The sequence below is a fragment of the Corapipo altera genome, unplaced genomic scaffold (assembly GCF_003945725.1).
Source record: "Corapipo altera isolate COAL_440 unplaced genomic scaffold, ASM394572v1 150, whole genome shotgun sequence".
In the NCBI taxonomy this organism is placed as follows: Eukaryota; Metazoa; Chordata; class Aves; order Passeriformes; family Pipridae; genus Corapipo; species Corapipo altera.
Genome location: NW_020884941.1, coordinates 556,369 through 571,044, shown reverse-complemented (window position 1 = coordinate 571,044; position 14,676 = coordinate 556,369). Strand labels below are relative to the sequence as shown.

The 14,676-nt window shown below is 50.0% G+C and overlaps 1 protein-coding gene across 1 annotated transcript in view; it reads right to left on the bottom strand.

Annotated features, from left to right (window-relative positions):
- Positions 1 to 14,676, bottom strand: part of MED13L (mediator complex subunit 13 like) — a 174,648-nt gene that overhangs the window by 9,364 nt on the left and 150,608 nt on the right. The window contains exons 17-26 of the mRNA XM_027661474.1: positions 13,631 to 14,577; positions 12,774 to 12,953; positions 11,047 to 11,270; positions 9,884 to 10,076; positions 8,548 to 8,980; positions 6,975 to 7,194; positions 4,688 to 4,876; positions 2,596 to 2,819; positions 2,003 to 2,145; positions 745 to 903 (exon numbers count right to left, since the gene is read on the bottom strand). Of these exons, the coding sequence (XP_027517275.1) occupies positions 745 to 903; positions 2,003 to 2,145; positions 2,596 to 2,819; positions 4,688 to 4,876; positions 6,975 to 7,194; positions 8,548 to 8,980; positions 9,884 to 10,076; positions 11,047 to 11,270; positions 12,774 to 12,953; positions 13,631 to 14,577 (2,912 nt within the window). The remainder of the gene's footprint in view (positions 1 to 744; positions 904 to 2,002; positions 2,146 to 2,595; positions 2,820 to 4,687; positions 4,877 to 6,974; positions 7,195 to 8,547; positions 8,981 to 9,883; positions 10,077 to 11,046; positions 11,271 to 12,773; positions 12,954 to 13,630; positions 14,578 to 14,676) is intronic.

The window sequence follows — 14,676 nt, the reverse complement described above, 5'->3', positions numbered from 1 at the left end:
TTTTCACACCCTCTATATAATTATGAAATATACCCTACTTTGGTTGATAAGTAAAAAGCCTCACTTGCCCTCTATTTTCTCACGTTACAAACCCTCTGCTTTGAGATTTTCAAAATATTCAACTTGATAAGGAATTTTCAAGCTCAGTTAATTCTGTTCCATGTACTAATCTTTTCTTTCTAAGTGTGAAAAAGCCCAGAGTGGTTTGTAAGGATATGTTAAGGGTATGGCACCACATCCATTAAAAAGTATGTGCTTAGCTAATATAATAAGTAAAGGGAATCTCAATATTTAATTTGATTTCAACTTAACCCTGTGGGCTACTGCTATGAGTGAACTCTCTAAATAACTCCAGCACATGAGAAGGCAAGTGGGTTTACTCTTATTCCCCTTTCCAGAGGCTCCTTCTCTTTCCCACTGCAGATTCCTCCATGCAGGAGGGCATTGGGAACGTCACCTCCCAGCCTGTGGGAACGGGGCTGCCTGGACCCAGGGAAAAGGTCAGCAGTTCAACAGTCATCTTGTCACTAAGAACCTTATATAATGTACATTTTAAGGCACCAGTCTTGCCCCCAAGGAGCCTGCACTCCCAGTTAGCATCTCTCCATGGTATTATAGGGAATTCTGCTGGCTCAGCCTATTTTCTGCCCCACGTCACCACGCCCTCACAGCAACCCCAAGATTACTGTGCTTATGTGATAAAAGCCCAGTTTCCCTGGCATGGCAGCAGTTGGATAAACATACCTGGCATGACCACGAAGGAGCCCTGTGGCTCCATGGCGACCAGGCAGGCACTGAGGATGGACGGGGAATCTGCCGCCGAGATGCCGCACATGCGGCAAACCTCCTTGAGCTGTTTGCTGATTGTCTGCAGGGAACACTCCCCCAGGAGGATGCTCCAGTCTGCAAGGAAAGAGCAGCACGGTAGGACAGAGGGAATGGGGAGCTGACAGAGCCAGCACTCCCCTGAGAACAGCAGAACACTCAGAACACTTTCATTTCCCCGGCCCCGAACTCCCCCGGAGTGTCTCCCCTGCACACTGGGCACTCAAACACTTCCTGCAGTGTTTTATTTTGTTCTGTGGCAGTTTTCCTTTGTTCAGTAACTCTTTTTGCAAGATTTTTGTGTTTGTTTAGTGCTGTTTAAGTTGAGGAATCAGAGTTGAATCCTGTCTGTGTTTCTGTGCCACGATAACTGTTGATCAGAGCTTTCCTAACGTGTGACGAGGTCCATGACTTGGAATGACACTGCAGATCCTGCAGGGAATAATGTCAAAGCCAGGCTACAAACAGGCAAAGTGTTTGTGCAAACCAGTGCAGGAGTTCAGTGCCAGGGTGGGACTGCAGCCTGCTCCCCTGCAAGCCATGCTGCCATGGCCAAGGAGACACCAGTTTGGAGGATCATGGTGATTTTTCTGCCAGTACTTCACACCCACATCCACCTGGTGAAGGGGGTAAAGGTGTGAAGACAACGACGGGGTGGGGGACAAAGGGACAGGAAAGGCTTTGGCAGCCCTGGTGTAGATTATCATAAACTTCTGAGGAGACAGCCTGGCCAGGCTGGGTATCTGCCTTCCCAACCAGGTTTACCCTCAGTAAAGTCTATCACAATAAACAACAGCTTATCCTGTCTGTGACAGAACTTGGTGCATCTTGTTTAACTTGTTGTAAAGTCACTGTTTTAAGAAGCAGAGAGACAGGACTCTGGAAGGTTAAGCTAAATACACTCAATCTGATTCACCACATGATGGCAGAGTGCAGGTGATGCAAAGCTGGGAGGAATGGCTGAGTCCCCACCCCTGGAGTGCTCAAAAGCCCTGTGGATGTGGCACTTGGGCACAAGGAATAGTGGTGGCCTTGGAAGTGCTGGGGGAACAGCTGGACTCGATGATCTCAGAGGGTTTTTCCAACCCAAAGGATGCTCTGGTTCTGTGATGATCACTCTCAGTGTTTTAGTTTTACAGGTCAGTGACCAGTTCTGAGCCCCTCTGCCATTCCCCACCTTTCAGCTCCCCGTGGCCCAGCCGGCCCAGCCGCCCGATCACGACCCTCCAGGGCAGGGATGTCATCTGCACAATTCCAATGCACCATTCCCAGAGCTTCTGCAGCCCGATCTTCCGGGCAGACAACTTGCTCCTCCTCGACCTGCAGGTTGAGGAAGGGAAAAAACCAGTGAGAAGAGAATCAGGGACAAGATTTCTGTTCTCTATAACTCTGTCACTGCTTAGCCTCTAAGGAGTTCTTCCAGTTCTGTGCAATCTCTAACAGTTTTACTGCTCATAATAGGAAAAAACCATGTGTGTGCTTCCAGTACTGTTGCTGCAGTGACATGCAAGAGGTGTCAAACTGCTGAGCCACACACCAGGTGTTCTTCAAGGTAAGAGTTGTAGGTAAAACAGTTGTACAGCAAGCTGTAAAACAAGTGTGACTCAGCAACTTCTACCTCTGCAGATTCTTAATTATCAGAGTGCCGACTGAAATGTTATCACTGTGACACCATCACGATCTCTTCAGCAGGAAATAAGGCTGGAAGGGATATGTGTGAGGGGTGACAATGTGACAGAGGTGCCAAGTGCCAGGCAGGGCCAGCAGTACCTGCTGGGCACGTCGATGTTGACGATGCAGGTCTCCAGCAGCTCCCCGTGCAGGTCGGTGCAGGACGCCAGGAGCCAGCGCTGGTCGTGGGACAGGCAGTACCCCACAAACAGCACGTTGTACTTCTGACTGGCCTCCCCAAAGGTCTCTCCCAGCTCTGTCTGCTTGTCTTTGATGGGTGCCAGGATGAAAGGAGGTGAGTACAGCTGGATGGGGCTGGGCCTCTGCAACAGAGACAACGCGATCGTCAGCAGACAGATCAGAAAGTGTTTATCACAAGAAACACTGGCAGTGAGTACAGAGAGAGGGGAATGTGAAACAGTAAATAAGTTCAAGGCATTCCTAGTCAAGAGAGAGATTGGGAAAAGGAGGGTTATAGATAATTCATTGCTGTAGTTAAAGCTGATGCATTCTAACCTTATCTAAAGACTTCTCTTTATGTACAGGTATGAAACCAGTCCTTGGACCAGCCTCTGACACAGGCAGGAGTTTAAACCTCCTCAGCTGTCAGATGCTCCTGTTCCTTAACCATCTTTGAGGCCCTTGGCTGGATTTGCTCCATGTTTGTTGTTCTGAAGAGCCCAGGGCCAGAGGAGAGGAGAACCAGCACCTCCCTGGCTGCCCTGCAGCACCTTCCCAGCACAGCCCCACTGCCCCTGCCCTGCTCCGAGGGCACAGGGCTGGCTCACACCCACCGTGTCCAACAGGACCCCCAGGTCTCCTTCTGCAAAGCTGCTTCCCACATGGTCCCCACAAAGCCATCTTTGCTCTCTAACTCCTCTGTGGAGAACAAATGTGATGGGCCTGACCAGACCTGCTCCATAATTAAGAAATAGCCAGGGTGTTTCCTTAATTTTTCAGCAAAGTTTGGGAGTCTGAAGTGCAGACTGAGAGCAAATGCATGTAGAGAACAGATTTGATTAATTAATTGTGCTAAATGCAAGTGGCTCATGAAAACATTTTCCCTTCTTTTGCCATCTTTTGCATCTTCAGGAAATTAAACATGAAATGCAAAGTGCAAGTTAATCAGCTCAGAGGAAACGTAAGGGATGGTGTTTTCTCAGAGATAGGAAGGGATGTCCAGTGTTTCTGCTCCTGTCTCTTCCTGAAAGAACCATCCCAGCCTGGCAGGAGTGGAACTACCCCAGCCTGGCAGGAGAGCAGGAGCATCTCAAGGGAGGGGGATGCTCAGAGGAGTCTTGCAATTCTTTTACCCTTCCCCTCACACCTGAATAGCTTCAAGTGTGACTGTTGTGACCTGCTGTAAATCCACCCTGCTGAACAGACACCTCCAAGGGAAGCAGAGGAGGGACTGTGAAAGGGAGGTGCCTGAGGCCAGGCTGCTCTCAGGAATTCCCAGTGAGACATTATGGATTCCTGTGAGCAGTGGAAAGTGCCAGTAGGTTGGGTCTGTGATGATTTTGCAAGTAGGCTTCAAACCCAACAAGCAGGCCTTTATCCCAAGGTAAGTGTTGAAGTGTTTACTGTCTATTAAACCTAAATAAAATATTCACCATTATCCTTCAAAGGATGCAAAACATTCATAGAAAGTAGGATGGATTATCCTTCTTTTGAAATCCTTGAAATTCCAGAAACAAGGCTTGAATATTTACACTTTAAAAAACAGATGAAAGACAAGCCCATGGAAAGGGGGCGATTTCTCCATTACCTCAGGGAATTAATATACCATCTGTAATTAGGCACAGGAACTTATTTCATATCTGTGCATAAACATGTGCACAGAAGTACAGGTTGGACATAAACTCTTGGTGGAGCACTAGAGACTAAAACCACAAAATGACTCAGAAACCCCAGTAACGATGTGCATTTTCTCTTCTTTCACACTGATCTTTAACCTTTTACTTTATAACTCAAAACCAGGAGCTTAAAATGTTTTGAAAGCAAGTAATCTGACATTTTTCCTACTATTTTCTATTTAGCATTACCTTGTCTTTTCCCTTTATATTATCACTGTCTGCTGCACCTTGAAAAAAACGCTCCCGCCCGTGTTTTCTCTACTTTTGTTTTGATATCTGAGCAAAGTGATCACAGTTGATCAGCAGCCTTTCACTCCCTTGCCCCCAGTACCAACCTCGGGGTTTTTGAGGGTCATCTCAATGCTGGCAGCTGGCCCAAAGCCCGTGAGGGACTTGATGTGGATCTGGGTGGGCAGGGGCCTTCTGCACTGGCAGTACACGGAGAACGCCAGGGACTTCAAGTGCTGGATGTAGAAAACCTGCTCATCCTTCATTGTCTGCAGCATGTACTGGCAAGGCACAATCTGGGCAAGGCAGACACACAATCAACAGGACTGAAAGGCTTCCAAGGGCTGCTCATGAACATCAAACCAGACTCACACATTTGTTAGTCACTGAACACCCAGGACACCCCGTTATTGGCACCACAGCTCCTGCCAGGGGGCATCCCTGGGGCAGGAATGGCTGCAGCACTGCCTGCATTCCCTGGGACACAACTGCTGCTCCCATCACACTGAGACAGTGAATTTAACCTCTTTAATCCTCAGTCCAAAATCAAACACCCCAATTAAAATGCCCTCAATTCTTTAAAAACATTGTTTTTTGTGAGCAACACCTCCATTTGCAGGTGGCTGAGCTGCACAGTCTCTGCTGTCCAGGCAGGTTTGGCTCCATGGCTTGGGGTCAGAGCCAGGAACTGTGTGCTGGACACGTGGGAACTGGCACTGTGGTGTCACTCTTAAGGAGTGTAGAGAGCACAGTTAAGATGCTGTTACAGTGATTTGTGTGGTTATTTCTCCTTTTCAGTTCAGTAATGATTGGAAGCTCAGCCACCTCATGCTGCTGCTCAGCTTTGTTTAAGCCATGTGGAGCAGCACCAGTGAATTCACATGTTCAACCAGCAAGAATCAGAGTCACAGGGAGATGCCCCTGTGAGATGAGTTTGGTGGTTAAGACCCAAACTGCACAAGAGCAGGAAGGAGAAATGGCACAGAAGTAAACAAAGCATGACAAAAATCAGGTTTCCAGTTCAGATACATTTTAAAATTAGAATTAAATCCCTGTAACCTGATTGTTTTAATGTACTGTTTTTATTGCACAAGTCCCACACATGGCTCTGGAAGCATCTTTCCTTTTCCAGTGAGAGCAGGAACTGTCAATGCAAACATTTCTGTTGTAGCCAAGACCCAAACAGATTCTTTCAATAAATATTCTCAGTAGTAATAAAACTTAAGTATCACAAAACTTTTACTACTTTATGGTTCTTGCTTGAACCATGAGAACTTTGGCAGTACGTTCTATTACTAAATGTGCCTGTGTGTTTTTAGAAGACAGTTTTACCCAGGAATTCCAGAAGCTGGGCTTTCCCCTCTGGATAGGAATTGCAATAAAGCTGCAAACATTTGCGGTGGATTTATTCTGAAGTAGCCGCATATTTGGGTGTGCTGTGGTACAGCTGTGAGAATGTGGTGATGGGAACTAGATCAGCTAGCCTTTACTTAGAGAAAACTGCTGTTTTGACTTGAACTGGCCAAATATTTGAGGAGCAAACAGTAAATGCCCAGCAAACAAACAATACTGAGAAAAAGGGTCAGTCTGTTACTTGTCTGATCCAGCCTCAGATCCAGTGTCGATGTGACATCACAAGAACTTCCAATTCTCTTTTTTTTTTTTAATTATATATATATAATTTGAAATACTTCTGAGCCAAGGTGAGCACACCTGAATGAGGCCCACAGAAACCCTTCCCACACTGCTTCCTGCAGTGCTGCACATGGACAGGCACAGCCTGTGCCCTCTGGCCTCCCATTCTCCCCACAGTTATTCAGCCTCTGGCACAGAGCAGCCCTGGCAATGCAGGCAAGGCTGGGCAAGAGGCCAAGTGCTGCTTCTGGCTGCACAAATTCAATTCCTAAGCAATTCCAGAGTAAGTAACTATTATTATATGCCAAGTTACATGGTAAATTATTTTTAAGCAGCAGATAATAACAGTACAATAGTTATATTATGCATTAAATGTCTGGTTTCACATACTTCTTTTGGATTAAACAGCATAAATCAAGGGAATATAAACAGCAAACAACTCAACATGTAAAGCAATCAAAGGAGCAACTGGACATTTTTGGCAATGGCAACTCAACCTGCAACTGAAATAACTGCAGTCCCTCTCCAGGAAGCACCAGGAGACAGATCGGACACAGGGATACTGGGGCTGCTTTAAATTTTTCCTCATCAAAAATCAAGGGTTTTTTTTTATATATAATCTTGTACTGCCAAGAAAATAATTCCTAAATGTCACCTAAATATCCTCTGTCATGTCCCACCCTGTATCTTTCAGCACTGAGTGTCACAGCCGTGCTGTGACGGGGGGGCCGTGAGGACGCGGGGGAAAGGCAGCGCTACCTGGAGAATGAAAGAATTCCTCATGTTCTCAGGCAAGTTATCCAACATTTCTGTGTAGCATCTCATGAGACTCAGGAGCCAGAAGTTGGCTGAGGCAGACTCCTCCTCTGCAGTGTAGGTGAAGGGGTCCACCATGTAGATGACCACGGCAGGGGGGTAGGCGTTGCTGTCGGCCGCCTCCGGCTCCGTGGGGACCCCGATCCGCTCCCGCTCGGGGACACTAAACACACACACAGAGGGGACAGGCAACAAGGGTCAGTCCTGCTCTTCTGAACACTCTATGGGGCTCAGGTGGTGGTGGGGAAAAGCAAAGTACTGAGGAATCCTCGTGTCCAGCAGCAAAACTAAAACCCATGACAACAGCGACAGGCGGGACTTTTACTCACTGCAGTTCCTAACCCAAAATACCTGGGTTTAGTTATGCATTAAAGATACACAGAGTCTAACATAATCTCATTTGATGCAATCAGAATAGATTATGTTTGAAGATTATGGAAGAGCTGACTGCTATTAGCTCTGTGAGTTTTCATGTAGGTGCTTGACTGGGTTTTGGTGCAGTTCAGGGTTTGCTTTTGGGAGAGGTGGAGGAAGGAACTGAGCACAACAAAGCAATATTCATGGAGCCTAAAGTCCTGTTCAGGCACAGGGAAGGTTCCAGTGGTAATGGAAGGAGCAACTGAACGTTTTTTACTTGGTAAAATGCTCCTCCAACCCCAACCACGAGCAGGAGGCTCAACATCTGTAAGTGATCAAAGCAGTTCAGACTTTGTCAGAAGCTGCTGCAGCTGCTCAGAGGGTGTTTTGCAGGGATCAGTGAACAGATGTCTCAAGGACAACCCACACTAGAACAGGATGTGGGCTTTTCCCTCACCATACAGGAACTCCACAACACACACCGTGACTATTAGCAATATGCATTATTATGAGAGTAATGAAAAACATGTTCCCTCAGGAAGTTACTTACACACAATGTCAAAAAACCTTTCCCTAATTTTTATGTTTGATGGGTGGCTGTTCACAGTGAAGTCTTTAAAGGAGTTGTGCTGCTGAAATTTATTTTAAAGTAACAGGACTCCAACCCTGTTTCCTGACCTCACAGTGTACCTGCCTGCAAAACAACACCTGCAATGCAAGAAAATTAGAAAAAAAAAAGTAATCTGTGGCTTGCACTTTGCATGTGTCAACAGTACAGGTGTGATGGAGCAAGAGGCATCCAGCTCTATGGGATATCCTGCAGTGCCTGACACAGGCAGGCCGAGCCAGCAGGTTTGGCACAGCACCTGAGAACCCCTCTGTGTTGGTGGTGCTGCAAAGACAGGCCAGGTGGGGAATCCTAGAGATCCAACACCCCTGTCCCTGCAGCTGAACCAGGCTTTGACTGCTGTAACAAAAAAAGGGAAGGGTTGTTTTTCCAACTCCCCAGCGCTACAAACCACCCAGATGGGCCCTGCCCCACTCCCACCTGCCAGAGGGGCCTCCCATTTCCACAGGGCTTAAAGGTTGTGAGCTCTGTGAGAGGACAGAAAGGACAGTGGGTGTAACGAGGAGCACTGTGAGCACTTCAGGCACTTACCCTTCCTGCCCCTCCTGCTGCTGCTGGGGCAGGCTCTGCCCCTGCTCCGTGTCGGCCGCGGGGACGCTGCCCTGGGATCGCTCTGCCGTGCCCGCCCCGGCGCCGCCCTGCCCGGGGCCGGCATTCCCGCTGAACCCGGGCGTGGAGGAGCTGCCCGGCATCTGGGCAGTGCTGGGGGTGGCAGAGGATGCCGACAGCTGTGGCACGGAGGAGCCAGAGGAGGAGGTGCTCCCGGCGGGAAGGCTGGTGGTGCCGGCGCTGGGCGCGGAGCTGAAGGAGCTGCCCGCGGCCCCAGAGGAGAGACACGAGGGGTTGGAGGGAGCGGGTCCAGCGTTCCCGGGAGCTGCCTGTGCCTGGCTGGCTGGGGCAGGAGTTGGGTACTTGGGGGGCAGCAGCAGGCTGCTGTCCAGCTGCAGGGTGGCTAAGTAAGGTGCTGGAAGGACAAGAGAAGAGGAGAGGGGGTTAGTGACGGGCCCATCAGAGGAACCTGCAGCAAACCAGCAGGTCAGACAATGTGTCCTGTGCTTTTAGAACGTTCTAAGAATATACAAATGCTAATGAATTTCCACTGTAAATGTTTGCTTTGGAATCCGCTCTTCAGAGCTTCAGTTCTGACTGATATGAACCAAATGTCTTAAAAACAGGGCTGACTTTGCAGAGCTCTGTGACTCTGTGATTGACACATCCTGATCTCTGCCCAGCCCGTGTTGCAATAACAGTGTTACACAGCTCTGCAGTCTAGGACAGGTTATCTCTGTCAGGCTGAAAGCCTGGAAGTCCTTTCTGTCTGAGCTACAAAAATGGCAAACTTTATTATAGTTATTTCTGCCCCTCAGTATCAGAAAAAGAAAAATCACAGTAAATATTTACAGGTAATAAATGAAAATTTCTTATTTATTTACTCTCAGAGGTGGTAAATCACCAGTGGGGAAGTTTCCAGTGCTGCCCTGCCAGATGCCTCAGGGGTTTGGAGCAACCTGGGATAGTGGAAGGTGGCCCTGCCCATGGCAGGGGGTGGAACGAGAGGAGCTTTAAGGTTCCTTCCAACCCAAACCATTCCATCATTCTGTGATCTTTATGATATACAAACACCTTATACCAAACTGACTGCTTTAAAGAGGTAAGAATTGGCTTTGGAATCTCTGACATGATCCCCAGGGTGATAAACAACAACAAGAAGGAGGCAAATTTAACGGGGAAGGATTAGGAAATTAAGATAATAGCTTTTTAATTTTTAATTAGATGTTAATCTGTGCCTGAAGAAACCCACCCCCCCCTCATTTCCACCTCCTGCAAACCACCCCCAGCCCCCTGAGCAGCCGTGGCAGGGACTCACCAAGGTGATGGCGGCAGACCTGGGCGTAGAGTTTGAGCCTGGAATGATTGTCCCCGTCCTCGGAGCCCCAGGGCTGGGTGAGCCACTCACTGCCCAGCTCCTCGGGCAGCGTGGGGGCCGCGCTCCTGCCCACCCGCAGGATCCCGTCACGCAGCACTTTGCAGATGGGCTTGTGCTGGCCCAGCCTGCACATCTGGGGAGGGAGAAGAAATGCTCGTGGGGAGATGCCAGGGAGCTGGTTGGAGCCTAAACCCTTCGTCCCCGGCACACGCCTCAACAAATGTACTTTAAAAAAAGGCCGAGTTTGACTGTGGATTGAACTGCACTCACAGCAGAGCTGAAAGAAGGGCAAAGGGGGGCAGTGAGGCTGGGAAGGGGCTGGAGCACGAGTGCTGTGAGGAGCAGCTGAGGGAGCTGGGGGGGCTCAGCCTGGAGAAAAGGAGGCTCAGGGGGAACCTTCTGGCTCTGCAGCTGCCTGACAGGAGGGGGGAGCCACGGGGGGGTCGGGCTCTGCTCCCAGGAACCAGCAGTAGGAGAAGAGGGCACAGCCTTGAGCTGTGCCAGGGGAGGTTCAGGTTGGACATTGGAAAGAAGTTCTTCCCAGAGAGAGTGATCAGACACTGGAATGGGCTGCCCAGGAGGGGGTGGAGCCACAGTCCCTGGGGGTGTTTAGGGACACATTGGATGTGGCATCAGTGCCATGGGCTGGGTGACACGGTGGGGTTGGGTCACAGGTTGGACTCGATGATCTCAGAGGGCTTTTCCAACCTGGTTGATCCTGTAAGGAATCTCAGGTACTGGGGATTACAGCACTAAAACAATGAATGGCTTTATGTCCAGCTTAGCAGTTATGAGAAAGCAGCTCCTCTGTCTGCCCCTTGCTCTTTAGGCTTGGTTGGGCCATGGCTGAGAGGCTGCAGCTGCACTAAAGCCACTGCCACATCCTCCGTGTGCTGCAAAGAGCAGGTGGCAACACACACCCCAACCCACCCAGAGAATCACAGTGTGACTCAGCCAGCGCTGCTGGAGAGCCCTCAAAAGGAGAGAAAACCCTTCTTCAAACAGTTGTTACTTTAAACAACTCGGATTTCTCCCAGTGACCATGCACTAGGGCACAAGGGACACTTGGGAAGCAATAACTCGGCGTGGGTCCCGTTTCCAACCTCGTATACAGCGCTCAAGTCCCTGAAGAAAGTTTTGGCTCCGTCGAGCAAGGCCTCGTTTTCCGGACACACCACGATGTAGGCGACGTCCCGATGGCCCCCGTATGGGTCCAGCAAGAGCCTCTCCCAGAAGGGCAAGGAGAAGGGAGAGATTGTCAGGAAGTCCTTGTCATAGCCCACGAGTAACGTCGGGATCGGGAGAGGCTCCGGGGATTCCTCAGAGCCTTCCAAGAGAAAATAAAGAGAGAAGAAATGTTAAAATAACTGGGAATCACTAATCCCTTGCCATGGTGAGTCTCCAGCGAGTCTGATCATCGAGTGGAAATGTGTGTGAGGGGTGTGCCATCCCTATAAACCACATTCTCACACGGCCTTTCTTGGAAAAAATGTTCCATAAAGGAAAAGAGATTTATCTGTCCTTGAGAAATGTCACAGAATCAAAGTTCAGTCGGCCGAAGTGGAGGGAGCTGAACCAAGCACCACTTTGACTTCCCCAGAAAGCTGCAATAAAACATCTCCCAGTGTACTCAGAATACAGGCACTGCCCTTCCCGAGGCTTCATGTCCTGGTTTTCCTTTGTCACATCCACAACCACAGCTCAGGAGTTCCTGTTCTGTCACAAGTAATAACAGGAAAACACAAGATCTGATCTTACAGTTCTTCACCCACCTCCACCTGGTTGTGCAAAATTCCTAAAGCTCAGGCTCATTTATTCCCAGGTACATAATACCACACAAAGTTATCACAATTCCATAAATTGATTCCCACCCCTCTCCACAGGATGTGCTCTGAGCACCTGTTGTCCCCATGGAGAGGATTATTATCCAGGGTAACAGGGTGACTCCCAGACACCGAGCTCAGGGGAAGATATATTGCTGAAAATGTCAAGCTAAAATATACCCACTAGTTTCTGCAGAATGTAATTCAACTTTATTAAAAAGTTCAGTAAAATTCACTGACTCTCCATCAAAGGCTCTGCTCCGTACTCTGTGGGAATGTTGGTTTTATTCTCTGGTAACAATTGGCAAATCCTAACTCTTAAAGTCACAAATTATTAGAAGTACTCCAGCACAACAGCTTTAGTCAGTGAGTCACCCCCAGTTGTCCCAGCCCCAAGGAAAGCACCAAGGTATCAAATACCAACGGACAGGAAATGAAGCTGTAGTGAAAAAAACTAACCAAGACTGCATTGGTTGAGCCTGAAATAAGAAATACAGATTTAAATGTCAGTCATTATTCTGCAAAGGTGCATGTGCAAAATCTGGTTTGTAATTTGGATTTCCCAGAGGTGTCACAGACAGATAATTAAAACAAAACTTCTTATTAAGACTATGGGAAGCCTTAGAACAAGGAAACCCCTGTGTGGAGAAAGGACCCCTGAGTTTTGTGGACTTGCACAGCTCACACAGCCCCTCTCCCCATTGGGCTGTGGCTGATTTTAGCAACCCCTTCTGCTCACGCTGTGTCTGCACCAGTTGCTTCAGTCTGAGCCCAACCCCACACTCAGACAGGGCTGAGCCTCACCCACCCCTTGTGCCCTCTGTAAATGTCCCTCAGTCTGGAAGGGTAAAGCCTCCACCACGCTGTTCAAGATGTGCTTCAAATGCCTTTTAGGGCACTACGAAGCCATGTGAAGAGCCCCCTCCTCACACATTCCCAGAAAAAAGAACCCATTTCCAGGAAACTCTGCTTTCATTCCAACTTGGCATGGCCCACAGTGTACCTACCGTAGGTTCCCCGTCCTGCCATCTTATGGAATTGCTGCCAGGTGAGTGGTCCCTGCACGTGCTGGATGTTCTCCCAGGTCCTTCCCGTTCTCTTCTTCTGGATGGCATCCTGGAGGAAGGGCTGGAGCGAGAGCAGCATGCGCACCACGTCCTGGGAGGAGAGCATGCTGATGTCCAGCACTGCAAGGACAAGGAGCACCATCACTTCAGGGAGGGACACCAGCAATCCTTCAGAGGGGACAGCATTTTCTGTGCATTGTGCCTTCCTACTGCTCTGCACCCTGCCCACGGAATTTGGGCAGCTCTAATAACCTAAGGGCATTTAATGTGGGGCTGTTTCTGAAAACATGGCTGCAATGAAGCTGTCACCACAGCCTTTACACACCTTTCAGTGCTGCTGCTGCCCAGCTCAGCTCACAAGATGTCAGAGCATCTTTAAACAGGTAATATTTAATTATGAAATAATTACTTTTCCCTTGCCACTTTTTTTCCCTAACTCTTGTGTACAGAGCAATTCTCTTCTGCTGACTGCTTTTACCCTTCTCCAAAAAACAAGGGACCATAATTCTGCCTTCCCCTGAATACCTGGATTTGTTTTGCCTCTCTGCTTCACATTTGTGAACTTCCACACAGACTCTGTCACAATTTAGGCCACAAAGTCTGAGGACAACGGGACTATTGGTACCTGAGATGTAACCGGATTATTGGTACTTCAGATATCATTTATAAAGCTTTCAGAACTCTCCTTTATTTCTAGCTTTTTCTCAGGCCTGTCACTTCCCACATAAAGGTTAAGTGGGTCACAACTGCCGAGATCCAAACGAATTCCAGGGCCAGAGGGTGGGTTGTGCCCCTACCGTTGCTGTGCGGCCAGGAATGGACGGTGGCACTTCGTACGAGGGCCTCGTCCACCTTGCCCCCCGTGGGGTTGTCCACGTACTGCCGGCCCTGCTCCAGGGCGTTGAAACACTCCACCCAGGAGTCGTTGCTGTCGGCCTGCAGCCGGTCGTAGCTCCAGCTCGGGCAGGGCAGCGCCTGCCGGTTGTTGGAGGACATGTAATCCAGGCAGCTCAGCGACGTGAAGGGCTGCGTGTGCTGGTTCTGCAGGAGCAGCAGGAGGCTCATGGGGGGCTCCTGGCTCCTCCTGGCTCCCTCTCCCATCTGCGACATCAGGCCGCTCTGGCAGACCATCAGCCTCCGCTCCGCGGCCTGGCCGATGTCCGAGCTCTTGCCGAAGATGTCGAGCTCGTCCTCGATGAAGAGCCCGGAGTTGTAGCCCAGCTTGCGGTTGATGATGGCGCTGAAGCCGCAGGTGCAGCGGTACTGGTCCTCGTTGGACGAGTCCGGGATGTAGAGCCCCACGTCGGCGCCCTTGATGTTCATGTTGCAGGCGCAGACGCAGCAGCTGTCGAAGTTCCTGTCCTTGAAGATGTTGAGCACGGAGTCGGAGAGGATGAGGGTGACGTACAGGCTGTGGGCCTCGGGGATGGGCTGCACCGTGCCCGGCTCCACCGAGTTCAGGGGCCGCGTGGTGGAGGGGGTGGACGCGGGGGAGCCCTGGTCGGTGCTGTCGTACTTGACGGAGCCCTGGCCGCTGGCGGTGCCCCCGCCCCGGGGGGTGCGAGGGGTGCGGGGCGTGCGCGGGGTGGGCACGGAGAAGCGGGGGGTGGCGGGGGACGGCAGCACCCCCGCCCCGCTGTTGCTGGCGGGGGCAGCGCTGTTGAGGGTCACCGGGGTGCTCATCTGGGGGGTGCTCATCTGCAGGTAGTCCTGGTCCGCCAGGCTCCCCACACTAGGCACGTTGCTGCAAGGAACACACGGGAACAGGGTCACACCCCGTCACACACTGGGAAACGGGGGCACATCCCATCACACACTGGGAAACAGGGGCACATCCCATCAC